Source organism: Dipodomys merriami, unplaced genomic scaffold (genome assembly GCF_024711535.1).
Source record: "Dipodomys merriami isolate MVZ:Mamm:240054 unplaced genomic scaffold, mDipMer1.0.p SCAF_148, whole genome shotgun sequence".
NCBI lineage: Eukaryota > Metazoa > Chordata > Mammalia > Rodentia > Heteromyidae > Dipodomys > Dipodomys merriami.
This window is the reverse complement of record NW_027202804.1, coordinates 1715550-1731280: the sequence shown is the minus strand read 5'-3', so window position 1 is coordinate 1731280 and position 15731 is coordinate 1715550. Positions and strand designations below refer to the sequence as shown.

The 15731-nt window shown below is 49.5% G+C and overlaps 1 protein-coding gene across 1 annotated transcript in view; it reads right to left on the bottom strand.

Moving 5' to 3' along the window:
* Positions 1 to 5717, bottom strand: part of LOC138826679 (A disintegrin and metalloproteinase with thrombospondin motifs 18) — a 97510-nt gene extending 91793 nt beyond the window's left edge. The window contains exons 1-2 of the mRNA XM_070021907.1: positions 5621 to 5717; positions 2097 to 2413 (exon numbers count right to left, since the gene is read on the bottom strand). Of these exons, the coding sequence (XP_069878008.1) occupies positions 2097 to 2413; positions 5621 to 5717 (414 nt within the window). The remainder of the gene's footprint in view (positions 1 to 2096; positions 2414 to 5620) is intronic.
* Positions 5718 to 15731: the final 10014 nt, after the last annotated feature.

Sequence of the window (15731 nt, the reverse complement as noted above, 5' to 3'; positions counted from 1 at the left end):
AACCCTAGCCCCTCAGGAGGGTAGATCTGAGGATGGCAGTTTGAAGCCAGACCGGGCAGAAAAGTTCCTGTGAGACTCTTATCTCCAATTAACCACTCAAAAACTGGCAGTGGCACTGTGACTCAAGTGGTAGAGCGCTAGCCTTGAGCACAAAGAGGCTTAGGGACAGTGCCCAGGCCCTGAGTTCAAGCGCCTCCCCCCCCCAAACCCCTCCCACAGTGTTGGCACAACAACAAAAATCTCTTCCCCAAAATCTATGAATGAGATGACTGATCAGATTTCCTATCCCTCGTAGACAATGGAATCCCAAGGGAAGCTAAGTTTTGTAGAGAGAGAAGAGCTGGAGAGCCAGGGGCTGCTGGCCTGCTTTCCATGTAACTCACTTCTTCACAGCCTCGTCAGGGGCGCGGTCTGTCCCATGATTCCCATTTTAGAGATGAAGAAATGAAGGTGCATAGAGCTTAAATAATGACATGCCTTGGGCCCTCTTGGTAGGTGTGGGTATGATTGTCAAATTCAAGCTGAAAGCTCTTAACCACCAGTGTCGTGAAACAAGGTTCAGGGAGACATCTAAAGGCTCTGAATTCTGAGTAGACAGAGAGCCATCCAGGCGAATGACCGAATGCTGAGACACAGCAAGAGACTCGCCACCACAAAACAAACAGAAAGCCAAGATCTAGTTGGGCATTGTACATGTGCAACACGTGGCTGTAACCAGGTTACAATACACAGGTCATTAGTGAGCTGGAGTCATTGCTTAAATGGATCCAGCTTCGTTGGGAATTGCTCTTTGCTTTACTTTATAATTTAAATAGATGGAAGAATATTGTGACTGTACAGATGAGGAAAGATTTTAGCCGCAATTCAGGCCACACCATGAAATTTAAAATTAAACAAAAAGAAGTCACATCCCATCTTAACTGAAAATGTCAACTGGCAGAGAACACGGGAGCCCTCCTCCACCCCCAAATATGCAGTTCCTCTTGCTTACGACACACTGTGCCCCATGCATTCCCAATGACACCCCCAAAGGGCCTTCTATCATGTTCCTTCTGGACAGGCCACAGCATGGTCACTCTGTCTCGCAGGCACAAACACTTCTGTCAATCCAAGACATTTCTCAATCGCATTTCTTGATCGCAACACAACGTCAAAGCCTACATGCCTTTCTTGCCTTGTCTAGTTGATTCGACCTTGTATACAATAGCGTTCACAACACAATTCTTGGCTGGCATTCCAAGAGAGGAAATAACACTTGTCCTAGATGCTTTTAAATCTTCTGCCTTCTTGGATATCAAACTTCATCCTGCCAAGCCGGGAACACCACCAAGCCATGTTCTACAAGGATATTTGCATGTATGTGTGCCCATACTGGGGTTTGAACCCAGGACCTGGACGCTGTCTCTTAGTTTTGCTCAAGGTGCTTGAGCCACAGCTTCCTTTCCAACTTTTTCGCAGGTTAACTGGAGATAAGAGTCTGACAGACTTTCCTGCCCAAGCTGGCTTTGAACTGTGATCCTTAGATCTCAGTCTACTGAATAGCTAGGATTATAGGCATGAGCCACCAGCACCCAGTCTAAAAGGATTCTTTATGTTTTCAAGACAACATCAACAGATTACTTAAAAGAGACCAAAAGGCTTTCCTTGTACAAAGTTGAAGGTGGACTGACCAAGACTGCTGAATGCAATTTTGCATTGAAATATAGTTTCATATTTCAGAGTCACATAGATACATGCAGCTGGTTAGATTTATAGAAGGCTGAGCTCCCAAGACTTCACAAAGCGAATAGCATCCATCAAATTTATTTCCTTGGGGAATCCTCTCAAACATGGAGAACGTGAAGGCCCAGACCATTAAACATCAAAAGAATGTCCTAAATGGTCATTAAAATTCTATTATATGTTCTTTCTTTTTTCTTCAGAGAGCAGATTACATTAATTCAATTGAGAATATTATAAGTATCAAAAGCTGACCGCTGGGGGCGGGCAGTTAGCTACAAATTAGCTCTTAATATTTGCAGACATCTGCTCAATGACACCTATGCAAACCAGGAACAGTGAACTCAACCGGACAGGGGGGTGGGACACAGACTTACCAAGCCAGCGCAGGTAGACACAGCAACAGAGGAGAAGCTGTCATTTCTGATAAATCCCTGATAGAAACATCGCTGCCCCGTAGGTTCCCAAGTCTCTGTAGCACCGTCTTTTCCAAGTACCTGAACAATAAAGTGACTGCTCAAAATCGCCGAGGGTTTCAGTTCTAAGTGTAGTTCCTGTCCAAATGCTGAAAACCGGTAGTGCAGAGAGCTCCTGGCACCCTGAGCCGATCTCTTTTTCCTGCCGTTGTGCAAAATGTCATGCGAAATGTAAGACCCGCCCGAGTCCACTTCTACCGGCGTGACAAAGACGTAATCTGCAATGGGAAAAGTTGAGCTGTCAGAACCCACAGTGCCAAATGGTCACTTCGTGACAGGCTGGCCAAGAAAATAGGGACAGCCCAGTGATCTTCCATCCTATTGCTATGTACCTAGAGAGAACAAGACTTCCGAATAGCCCAGCCAGACAAGCACCTGGCAGCATCTGCAATTAGCTCTAGGACCTAAAGTCCAAGCCCAAGTATGATGCATTTTTCTAGAACACTTACAGAAAATACACAGTCTGTTAGAAGAGAGGTTGGCACTTCCTACTTATCCACCATAGATCCGTATGTACAATTATACTATGCTCATCGGGGGAGATAAATTTAATATAAAATCACAAAGGTAAACTGATTTTTACTTCAAGGGGATCAACAGCTTGGTGTTTAAAATGAATTGGGAGCCAATGTCGATTATTTGGATAGGATTTAATTCACCAAGGGTAACTCATTCGCAAGCAACAGCCATTTCTAGGTTGCCGATACTATTTACACAGCAGGAACAAACTTTCAGTGCATCTTGCCATTTGTATTTTCCTACCAGCTCTTCCAGGGAAAATCTGGTTCTATCACAAGCCTAAAACCACGGCCTCATGCATAAAAACACTCCAGAATTTTCAGAACCAGGCTGGAGAGTCTGATGTTGAACCTTGCTCAGACATGTCCAAGGGGGCGTGGCTGAGCTCGGGACACCTGGAAAGACATGTTGAAAGCCACCTTCCCCGCTGCTCCCCAGAGCACCCCCAATTGCTGCATGTTCTAAAGGGGGAGGTGGGGAGCTGAACAACAAGTCTGAGAGAGCCACACCAGCACATTCTCTTTCTTTTACTAAACATTGAATTTGGAGAACATCTTCCTCCCCGCCTCCCCTGGTAATGATTTAGAATGTGTCCTAGTCACACTTAACCAACGCTCTGCATTTCGCTTCTCCAAGCACAGAACTGGAAAGTAATTTGGAAAGTGTTTATAAAGATTCTGAACAAATAAGAGGCACGTTTGAGTCACTTCAGTTCTTGGTTACTGAGAAGAGGGAGGGAGGGAAAAAAAGAAGAAGAAAAAGCAGGAGGAATTTCCATGTTTTCCAAAACAGTCAACAACAATCAAAAACAAAATAAAAAGCTACAGGGTACAGAAACTCTGTGCTAGCAGAGATCAATGTTATTGATATCAATGATATAGATCAATGTCAATGATATTCTAATTAGACTAAGGTTGGGGGTGTGGAATATGGTGACAATCATATTCCATGGGTGTCTTCTGTCTCTGCCCCATCTGTGATTTCTATTGATTGGACAATGCTCATCCTTGCATCCTTTATTCCTGTCTCAATTGTTCTCCTGTTTCTCTCCTTCAGGTGGTTATCTTATATAACTGGCATCCATATTTTTTTCAATAATTGAGAAAGGAAAAAAATTTAAAAAGCTTTTCCCTTCTCTCAACCTGAGGGGAAAAAACACCTGAGCAGGGTGTATTTTACATCTCTTAAACAAATGTTCTCCAATATATTACTTTGCAGAGATGTAGCTTTTGATTAAATACAAGGTTTTTTTTTTCTTAATAGAAAGCCTACCTCCTCCCTCTACCAAAGTAAAACCTAACTGACTACAAAAGCCATGTCTGACATACGGTCCAGACAAGAGTTTCCACCGTATGCTGTTTCTTACAGCTTTGTCCCAAATCCTCTGAAATTCTGCCTGCTCTTAGTTGGGAGGCCTTGTGGAAGCCTCAGCCACACGCCCCGCACACCTGCTATGTACAAGTTTGCTTCCAAGGGAAGAGTAAGTCAGCAGGCTGTTGGGAAGCGCAGTGAGGGGTATCCTGTCAAAAGTCATCCCATTCACTACTCCAGGAACTGCCCCAAGAGGAGGACTTCAGAGATGGAGGCTGGAATGGAAGCATTCTTCAGGCCTGATGTGGTGGTGTGTGTGTGGGGGGGGAAGGTGATTGAGAAACCTCAGCCTCTGATTGGACAAAAATGATCATTTTGACCCGCGGATAATATCCGGGCTTCTCTTGCCCTCTCTGTCACCCAGAGTTGAGCAACCTTTTTCTACAATTCCACCTGGGGAAGGGGGAGAGGAGAGGGAGAGGGAGGGGAAATCCCAGTAGTTGGCTTCTGTCCCCATCAAGAGTAATCTTGCAAAGATCAGAAAGGAAGAACCAAAGAATCCAGGTTGGAATAATAAGGGTTTGGGGTTTTTTTTTTTGCTAGACAGGATGAGTGAGGCAGGCATCGGCTGGTGGAAACGTACATACATACACATAAACACACATGCATACATGCATACATACATACATACATACACACACACACAGTGCAAATCGAGGGATCCCCTTCTCCATGGGGGAGTTGATAAGCAGAAGTGTGCGGCAGCAGATGCAGCCTGCCAAGCCCCCAAGCTCCCGCTGCACTGCCGTTTAGGAGAAGGCCACCTGTGGGCATCAGGTGATTCCCCCCAGAGTTGCCAGGAGGAGAGAGTGAGGAGGAAGAGGAGGTTGGGTGGGGGAGCGGAGTCTCCCAGTTCCCACCCCACCCGCAGTGGTTAGGGTCGGCGGACCTTTCCAAAGGGAGGGAAGAAATGGGACTAGGAAGTCCTCTTCCTAACTTCTCACCGCCCTTAGGGGTCTGTCTGTCTGTCTGTCTGTCTGTCTGTCTGTCTGTGAACAGAGCTAGCCATCTGGGAAACAGGGAGAGGATTTCTTTTTCGGTGGTGGATGGTTTCCCCGCTGCGTTCTGGGACCCGCAGCCTGAGGCCCCGATCCATCCGCGTGCTGCGTTCTCAGTCCTGGCCCCACGGGCGCGCCGGGGGCCCGCGCGGACGGCGCACACCTGCTGCCCGCGCGCCTCCACCTTCAGCCGGAGAGAGGGGCAGACAAAGGGGGGCGGGGCGGGGGCGGAGGGCGGGAGGGGGCGCAGAGCAGATACGAACCCGCGTTGAAGCCGCCGTGGCCGCCGCCGCTGCTGTCACCGGCCCCGGCCGCGGCGACCCAGGCACCGCCCAGGCAGCCCAGCTGCAGCGCCTGCGAGGGGGAAAAGTGACATCGCGCGCGCGCGCGGGTCAGCGGCGCGGCGGGGTTGGCACCGGGCGGGCGTCCCCCCGACCCCGCTCCCCGGGACTCCCCGCATGGGGGGGGGCGTCCGCCTCCCCCTCCCCCGGGACCCCCGCCTCCTCCTCCCCTCCTCCCCCCCCCCCGGGGTGGCACCTGCCTGGGCCAAACGCCCCAGTCCCGCGGGGCCGCAGGGCGGGCCGGAGCCCGCGGCGGCGGCGAGGGCGCCGGCGAGCAGGAGGGCGCACGCCATGGTCAGGTGCGGGCGGCGGGGCGCGGCGGGCGCGGCGGGCGCGGCGCGCGGGCGGCGGCGGCGGCGGCGCGCATTCTCCCCGGCGGGGGCCCCGGGAGCGCGGCGCCCCAGGTGCGGCGCCAGGTGGGAGCCGCCGCCGCCGCAGCCGCCCGCCGCAGCCGGGCCGGGCGGGCGGGCGCGCGCCGTGCGGGTGTGGGGTGTGGGGGGCGGCTGCGGCGGCTCCAAACAGGGGACCGCACGCGGGGTTGGTGGGGGGAGCGCTTCCCACCCCCCCCCCCCGCCACCCCACCCCGCCCCGGGCTGCGGCGAGATCGTCCGGCAGCGGCGGGGAGACCCTCCCGACGCCCGCCCGTCCGTGCGTCCGCCCGGGTCGGTGTCTGAGGCCGGGGGTGGGTGGCGGGTGGGTAGGGGGTAGGGGGTCCCCTCCCTCCCCAGCGCGCCGGGCTCAGCGCCCGCCTCTGCTCCGCGCCCTGATTGGCGACCGGGCTCGTCTGAGCTCCCGTGCTGCGGCGAGGGCGTGGGGTTCCGAGCTGAGGGAGGGGGAGGGAGGCACCGCGGAGAGAGAGAAGGGGGGGCCTGGGTCAGGCCTGGGATGAGCGCCCCCCTCCCCGGGGAGGGGGTGGCGGGACGGGGCGGGCTCAGGTAGAGGACGCCGCCACGTTTCCTCCGGCCCCTGCGGACTTCAGAGTCCCGGCGGGACCGAGAGTGGGGAGAATCTAAAGTTCAGCTCCTAAGCGCCAGGGGTGGCCCGGCCAGGGTAGCCTCCACACACACACACACCCATGACAAAGTAGGGCTTGCGAGCACGCACCGTCACCCACCCACCCACCCACCCAGGATCCTGTCCAGGGCGGCTAGAGGGCTACAGAGTTGGCGCCAGGAGCCAGCACCCCCCCGCCCCCCATGCACACCCCGGTCCTTCTCCTGGGTGCGGGGCGGGGGGGAACCATGCTGCCAGTTCTGCACGATTGAATCTTAAGCCCTGGACACCCAGATCCACCACCATCAGCCATAACACACAGAGCCTGTCAGCGCCCTCCTGTACAATCAATGGCGCTGTGCCGGCCGTCCATTCAATTCGTGTATTTGATTCATTTATCCACACTTTCTCCCAAGGCAGTGCCGGGGGCGCAAATAACTTCCGTGGATAACTCAAAAACAGTAATGGAATGAATGAAAAGGATCCCAAACCCCATCACGGGAGAGCATCGTAAGGCTCCTAGCAAGGTCATTACTGAATGTAATATACATGCTCAGGCAGATGAGAAGGGGGGAGAGGCGGCTGAGCGAGGGAAGAGAACAAATGTGCACGCAAAGCATCTCTTAGGAGCTGACATGGAAAAAGAAAACAAAAAGACTAGGTCAGCTTTGTTAAGGAAGAGGACTCAGCGTTTGCCTTGATGGGCGAATGACCAGCTGAGCAAGAGGCAGCCACTGCAGGCGGTTGGATGGAAGGATTTGCAAGGCTGTCGAGGAACTCAGATTTCAGCCAATGTATGGTCGTGTGTGTGTGTGTGTGTGTGTGTGTGTGTGTGTGTGTGTGCAGTACAGCATCATGCTGGAGATGGCCACTGTGGGTCTTAGGGTTCCTATGGAATGCAGGTCCTGAACTCAACAGGGGCCAGACTGGAGCACAGTAGGCCACTGTCCCCTGCTAGCATCAAGGAGAACAATAATAAAGACCTTGGACCGCATGATGCCAGTGAAGGTAGACATACTGCCCTGCTCAGTTCTACAAGGTCTGTGCCAAGCATAGAATGAATGATAGATTGGCCTATGGATCAACCTAAGTAGTCTGTTTGAGTGCAACAGGGAACAGGTAAAGAAAGCTAGGGCTGTAGAGTCAGAACGTGACACCTCCTCCTGGTGAGAAGTCACCCACAATGCTAGTTTGAAATGCAGATTCCCTGGGTCACATCCATCGCAATTCTGATGTGTAGCGTTGGTGTAGGCCCACGTCTGCATTTGTAGGAGGCATCTACGTGCAGGGGACCCAGGTCAGTATTTAATGTGACATCAGGGAAGAGCTGGACATGAAGGGAAACAACATCAAAAACCCTAACTGTGCTTGAAATTCTGTCACCAAGCAGCATACTGGAAAAAAAGAAGGGGGTGAGGGGTGGGGCTGGAGACAACAGTCCAGCCATCAGGAAACGTGAAAGCAAATCAGAGGGGTGGGTGCTTTGTCCAAGCTCATCTGAGAGTAACCTTGTGCCCTCCCTAATTCGTGTGTGTGTGTATGCACGCTCCAGTGCCGGGGCTTGAACTCAGGGACTCAGGACTTTCCATTTTTCTTGGTGGATCACACTGAGCTATGACCTGCCCCCTCCCCCACCCTATTCCCTATTCCTTTCCCCTATCTCTACTACTAAAGGCTTGTTTGCCAGACCATGAAAACTAGGCTACTTATTTGCACACACAAACTGAAGACAAGTTCTAAAGCATTCTGAATCCGGGAAGAGTCTAAAGGGCTGGAAGATGCCAGGAAGGGTAAGTGACTTCCGTTTTCAGTGATCATTTTCCCCTGCTCCCCTCCCCATTATGATCCTATGGAGTACAGGATTGTACATCAGTGCTCGGTAAGTATCGGGCTCGGAGGAGGCGAGCGGTGGAGACTGGGAACCCCTGCTAATCAGAAGCACCTGGAAGGTTGTTAGCCATACTCATTCTTGGCATCCCCAGGAATATTCCAATTAAGTCGGTCTGGATTCTGGTGTAACTAAATATATTATCAAACAATCATTGTGACCCACTCTCCTTCTATTTCCACTTGGGTGCCAATACTGCTTTCTTCAAGCCAATAGGATTTAAAGTTCCAGCGGTGTTTCTCTCTCCTTCCTTCTTCATGGAGGAAGCCAAGTATAGCACAAAGGATACAGGGTAGACCTGGCACCGAAATCCTTGCTATAGTACCAGCGCTGAGTGATAAAGACTTTGGTGTTGATTTGTTGTATCTTTTGTTGCGTTTTTGGCTATATTTATTCATAGTTCGTTTGACTTGAGTTTGGGTGGGAGAGGGTGGTCCGCTTTCTCAACTTTCCCTTTCCCTTCTTCTGAATTCAAAGCATGTCACTTTTATGCTGACAGAAATTATTGGCCCAAGAGGTGGGACCTGGATGCAAATGTGACTGTTACAACCTGGGGTGTGCTGGATTTCATTTCCCATCACCCCCTCTCCCTGACCCCCAGCAGGGCAGAACCATTCCCAGTGCCCAGCCTGGCTTGGTATCTTCTCCTCTCTTAGACCCATTCTTACTTTGGATTGAAGAACTGAGTAAGAGCAAAAAGGTATTCCACTTAGAGCCATAAACTGCATTGCCCTTTCTAATTTCCTGATTTCCTTGTGTCCCTCCATTTCCTCAACATCTTTCCAGGCACTCGTGCTATCTCACAAATTCCGTTACCTGGACAGTGACATGCCAAGGTGAACACATTACACCCATAGTCACTTCCCGCTCACTTCTCACCAACCTACTGCTTGGCTCCTAAGCCCAGCCAGGCAAAAGGGCCTTAAAGTAGAAGTGCAAGGAATGTTGTAAATGAATGAGTGGATATATAGAAACAGAAAGGCAGAGATTCTACTCCATTCACAAAAACAGAATCATTCAAAATGTCAGAGAATGAGCCAACCCTCGCAGTTATCTTCTTTAAAGAATTGCATCATTTGAAATGGTAACTACAGACGCATACTGACACCATCCTGTTGCTTTTTCAGTCAAGGCTTGCACTCTACTACTTGAGCCACACCTCCACTTCTAGCTTTTTACAGTCTGGCTTCGAACTGTAATCCTTAGATCTGAACCTCCTGAGTGGTTAGGATTACAGGTGTGAGCCTGCCCTCTATAAGCCTCCATTTCCTCACCCACAAGATGGTAAAAATGCTAAGATCACCTTACATGGATGCAGGGTGATTTGTCTTACCTAGGTGGAGGTGATCACCCTGTGAGACGGGTCAGTCTCCACTATAATTTGAACCCTAACAGACCGTGAACATCAAGCTCAGTGTCAGTGTAGGTGCTGGTAAGTGGCAGTTTTGTGAACCTTCTCTCCCCATCCTTTCTCTTCCATCCTCCTGTGTGCTATGGTGGGGTATGGGAAGGGTGAGTCTCTGTTCCCAGGGTGCCAGCTGTTGTGATCTGGAGAAACCTCAGCCAATAGGATGTCTACAGATGCAACATTCCCATCTAATTTAGACATTTCTAATTTTAAGCATGCTCCAAGGTCACAGCACCCTTGACTTATGGGCAGAAGCCAAACACCTACCAGGATCTGCCCCTTCCAGACACCCTGCCTTCCCCACTACACAGCCAGTCCCACTAGACGTGTTGTGTGGGGGCTGTGACCCGTCACACAGGCCATTCGTTTCCAGAAGCTGGGGAGCTATTGGGCCCTGGCATTTCCACAACACTTCAGGACCCACATTTTAAGAAGAGGATCATTTAAAACCAATGACTGAAACTCAATCCACTTTTTTATTTTGGTGTAAGGAATGAAAAAGTCTGAGGTACCTGAGAAATAATAGCAAAAGGTATGGGCGAGGAGTGTATTTCTTTGTGGGATCTATGTAGAGGGGTTCTCATCTGGTTGTCAAGACAGCAAACACTTGGTATTGTTCTTTCTCGGGAGTTCTATCTTCCTCTGCCAGTAGATGGGATGTCTTGCATTTCAGATGGTCGGGGAGCCCTTTGGAAATGTGTGAAAAGCTCACAATACATGGCCCGAGGCCATCGGAGCCCACTTGTGCCTGCCCAGCAGTGTGGGATGTTTTTATGTGCACTGCAGTCAAAGCTTCCATCTCACTGGACAAAGCGAGGAAGCGCTTCCATGGTGGGTGGCCCCAATTAAACCCTGGGCCTACAGAGTTTCCGCCCAGGCTGACTGGACGTTCGCCAGGGCTGATTAGAGAGCAGGTACCTCAAATGGCCCGGTGCTGCCATAATGAAAAAGCCCTGGAAACAAAAAACAAAACTGCTAAATGACAGAGAGAAAAATCATTACAATTGAAATGCCCAACCCCCCTCCTTACACACACACACACACACACACACACACACACACACACACACACACACACACTTCTTCAGAATTGCCTAAATATCGCTTTGCTTGGTGTGTTTAACCATATAGTAAATGAAAGAGCTCTTGCAAACACACAATCTTCAGCACATTGCTTTAATTAGGACACGTTTATTTTTGGTTTAAAAGCACACAAAGACAACAAAAACAAAACAACTCTCCCACCCCCCCTGTAAAAGCACATTAATTACCACAGATGCATTTAGAACCAACTGATAGACCTTATATAGAGAATTTATAGGTATTACTGAATTTTAAAATATTTACTTTTGATGATGACCAAAAAAAAAACCCCACCAAAAAACAATAGAAGCTCTTCTTGAAAAGCCTTCAAATATGTTGGAAAATGTGGAGAGACCAAGAATAATTCATCCGGCCCTAGTGGTTGAAGCCTGTAATCCTTGCTACTTGGGGGGCAAAGAACAGATCTGTTCAAGGCCAGCCTGGGTTAAAATTTTTTTTAAGTTCCTGAGACTTCATCTCAACCCACGGCTGGGCACAGTGGTGTGCGCCTGCCATCTCCAGCCACACAGGGAGTCACAAACGGGAGGCTCACAATCCAGTCCAGTGAGTTACCTTGAAAATGACCGATGCAAAAAAGAAAAAGGTTGGGGGCATAGCTCAAGTGGTAGAACACTTGCCAAACAAGCACCAAAAGGCCCTGAGTTCAATCCTTAGTATTACCAAACAGAAAATAAGACAGATCAGTCCATCATCCACTCCCTCAAGAGCCCAATAAATATGAGCTAAGAAGAATTCCTTCTGGAAGCACTCTTTGATGGCGTTGAGATTGGTTTATACACACTCTTATACGCATGTTGTTTGACTAGCATTATATTCAGAGTAATCACAGGTACTATTATTCCCTGAGCCATCATTGTTAATGATGGTGATGTCATCCATTAAAGGAGTATAATGGATGGATTTACTGCAATGCAGAAGGACCCCTGACGAGGGACAGCATAGCTGTAGAACAGCCATCTGTGAGCACCACACAATGGAGAAGGGAGGAAGAGACTGGCATTTCTTGAGTTATTTGAAGCCAAGCATATATTTTTCCCCCAATAAGGTCCTTCATCCTACCCTCCCCCGCTGCAGAACTGAAGGTCGTGTGATGACCAACGCTCTTCAACACATCAGGCAACTGGGATCCCTTGCTGGGTTAGGTCAGAGGTCAAGGCCACGGACCAGGCATAACAAGCTCTGGATCTGTCCTTTTCACTTCATTTTTATTGCTCACCTATGTAGAAGCACTCAAGCTGCACGTTTTAAAAGATAGTTACCTCTGACCTTGCAAATGTTAGGTGACTTGTGTGTGTGTGTGTGTGTGTGTGTGTGCGTGTGTGTGCATGTGTGTGTGTGTGGTCTGTGTGTGCACCAGCACTGAGACTAAAACTCAGGGCCTGGGTGCAGACTGTCTCTTAGCTTTCCAAAGTGGTTAACTATGGAAGGCATAACAGGATGGAAAATAAACCATTTAAAACACGTGAAAGAGGAGAGTGGGCATGGAAAGGGCACATCTGATCCGTGTTGGTATCTTACTCCTTTTAGTCTTGTAACTGCTCTCGGAGACAAGTGATGTATATAGCCATCGAGAAACACCAACCAAGTCTTTTTCAGTCTGTTTTTTTGCTCCTTTCTGTGTCCTCCAGATGGCAGTTGGCATTGTCCCTTTCAATGTGACCACAAATGATGTGATCCCTAAATCCTGCCTACCGTACAAAGCGACTCTGACGTCCTGGCCTGGGATTTGAATAGCTTCACAGGGACCTGCTCCCTCCCGCGTTTGCACACATCCACCAACTCTGCCCGTCCCCTCTTCTTACCTTGCTGGGTTCTCTCAGGTCCTGCATCAACCAGGATGTAGAACAGGACTGTGTTCCCTGCTCCAAACCACGCCAGGAAGGAATCTGCAGGCTTCGCAGTTCCCAATAAAGTTTGGAGATCCAGATTGGCCTTTTTGTTATTGTGCTACAATGCACATCTCCTAAAATTTGCACATTTAGCCATGTGCAAATGTACCAGTGAGTGCCACTAAGTGGACGCACAATAGCGTGCAACCATCACCACCAGACGAGTTTTATATCACACAGGTGGAACCGGATTTACAGTGAATATCAGATATCCCTTCCTCACAAGCTGTTCGGCCACCCACCAGGCAGCTTAAGGTCCCATGTCCCCTAAACTCCCCTTCTCCTTTCCCCTTTATTTTGTACAGAACTATTAGCCGCTCCGCCCCCGCATCACACACTCTAACCCAGGCCCATCTGCACATATCAAGTAACTTGTTAATGTGCCCGGAAGAAATAAATGGTAGTTCTTTTACTTCTCTTATTCTTTGGTGTAGCAGACGCTGTGTCTGCTCATTCATTGCCCATCAGTATAAGGCAATGGGGCAAGACAGGAAGAGGAGGCAAGAGGGAGAGGCAGGCTTCCTCCTCATGGCGACACAGAATACCATTTTGATCTGAAGGCTCACCATGAGCCACTGGTTTAGGCTTCACACAACTACCACAAGATGTTGTCAATTTTTAAACTATAAATGCTACCAAGCCTTCTCTCAGCCATGGAGCTGGGAGGGAAGCCAAGCCTGGGCTTCTCATCACGGGCTTGGACTGACCTAAGGGGTCTATTTATAAATATAATAAATAGGAGGTCAGTCCAGTCGGCCACCACTAGAGGAACGCATCATTTGGTATCAGCTGAGCTCAGATTTCTGCATGGGAACCTTTCAAACCTCCACCATGGGTAGCGTCCCTTCCCCTGTCTCTTCCAACATCTGTCATAGGACCCAGTAAATTAAACAAAACAAAAAAAGACTACCCTGCTGGACTTTGGGACCCTAAAATCCATTTGTGTTTAGTTTATTTCTAATGGTGGCTTCTCCTCTTCTCTCCCCACTACTTTCCTCTCTTCTCCTCCACGCTTTCCTTGAAAAAGTCAACTGGGAATCATTATATCAGAAGGCTGTTGTAGAGATTATCTTATTTTGTGTATTTCATGACTCCACCAGTGTAGAATTCTAAGAGTGATCTTTGCTGTGGTTGATGGTTTGGACAAGATGCTAGATCATCATTTTAAATGAAAAGGAAGACTGGAAGTCTGAAAGGGGCCATGATTGCAGAAATCTAGGGTTCCAGGTTATGTCCTGGGGATGAGAAGCTTTCTGAAGACCTGCTGGTGGGGGGGGGAGGGAGAGGGAAAAGGGGGGCGGGCAGAGAAAGGAAGAGATGTGCTGAAAAACTCAACAAATAGCAGCAAAGAGGAAGAGAGAATTCTAGGAAATGGCACTAATAATAAACTTAGACCAAACCATGAGAGAGAACTTCAAACCATGAGAGAGAACTTCTTGGACTTTCTATCAACTTCTTTCCCATAAACATTTCTATCTCTTCACACAAAGGAAGAATGCTCTCTGGACTTTCATTTTTACCAGGAACTAGGAAGCAAGAATAGTAAGGGGAAATCACCATAGGGAACCTGGGAAGCAGCAAGCCCATCCAGACTGGATGCCTGTGTGATCGCAAGTGAAGGAGCGAGGAAAGGGTGGTTGAGTGGAACCATTGCCTTAGACTCCACTGGGCTTTTAGATAATAGAACTTGGTGCTGGAAACCACTGAAGAGGCCCCCAGTCAAAGCCAGGGCCTACCCCAGGACCGCTCCGGCCCGCTTGGGACCAGACCACCATGCGGGAAGAGAATTCAGCCCAGAGCCACTGGTTCCTCCATCAGCTGCCCTTCTAGGGCTAAATGTTTGTGAGGTGAATTATTTAATGTTTCATAGAACAAACACAAATCTTCTGTCTATTCAATAGGCATGCCTACTCTCAAACACGTCTTTTGGGTAAACAGGATGTCACCTCTCTACCTCTGAGCTTTAACCTGAGCATCCTATCCTAGTATTCTCTTAACCAGTGAACTGGGTGACGTGCGGGCGTGTCAGAAAGGCCCCTCACTGGAACAGTTAATCTCCCACTCCACCCCGCTTCCCTCTCCCAGATGTCCTATTATCTTGTTTGGTTTTATGTGAAACCATGGATCTAAGCTTTTTGATTGTTTGGCCTTCTGTCTTCTTTTTGTAGCCACTAGACCGGGACCATAAGACGTGAGCACTGTCACCCTGTGTGAACAGGACGTCTCTAAGGGGAGCTCAAAGCAGAGAGAGAGCTGGACCTATGGTCTACCCTCACCACGACAAGCCTGCTCTCATCCCCGCAGCAAAGCAGAGGATGTGAAGACTGAGCCTCAGTGCTTGGACCCTAGCCAGACAGTGGGGCATCTTTAGGTAGGACCTGAACTAGTAATCCAGCAGGGCAGACAGAGGTGAGGGGGGAGTTAGGATCCTACCTGAGTGCTCTGTAGGTGGCCAGAGGGCATTTGACTGAGATCCAAGAGAGGCACCTGGCTCTTGGCTGGCATGGTGCCAGCTTCGAGGGTAAGCTTGCCCTGAATGACAGCGTCTGGACTCTGCTCGTGCTTGATTGTTGTGTGACTCCTTAGAATTAATTCCTCAGTGAAAGATGTTTGAAACTTAAACCTCCCCATCCTCCCTCCCTCTTGGATTTTCAGTTGCAGGCACTTGTCCCTGTGGAGAATCAGGAGCGACTCTGCCCCCGGAGCAAATCACTGCTGGAAACAGAATCCCCTGAGCAATGCCACACACGTTTGCTGACATACCAAAGTGTCTCCTGGGGCTTTTAGGAAGAAGCAAGGTTGTCTCCCATAGATTCATTCCATTTCCCATAGATAGATTCATTCCATCTCCCATAGATTCATTCCATCTCCCATAGATTCTTTCCATCTCCCATAGATTCAATGCCATGTCTGCTACAGTAAACGAGGAGGAGCTGGCTCCTCACGACTGTTTAAGAACACAGAGACTCAAAAACTGTCTTCCAAAACTGTGTATCGATTGCAACTGAAGTTCTTCAAGTGCAGA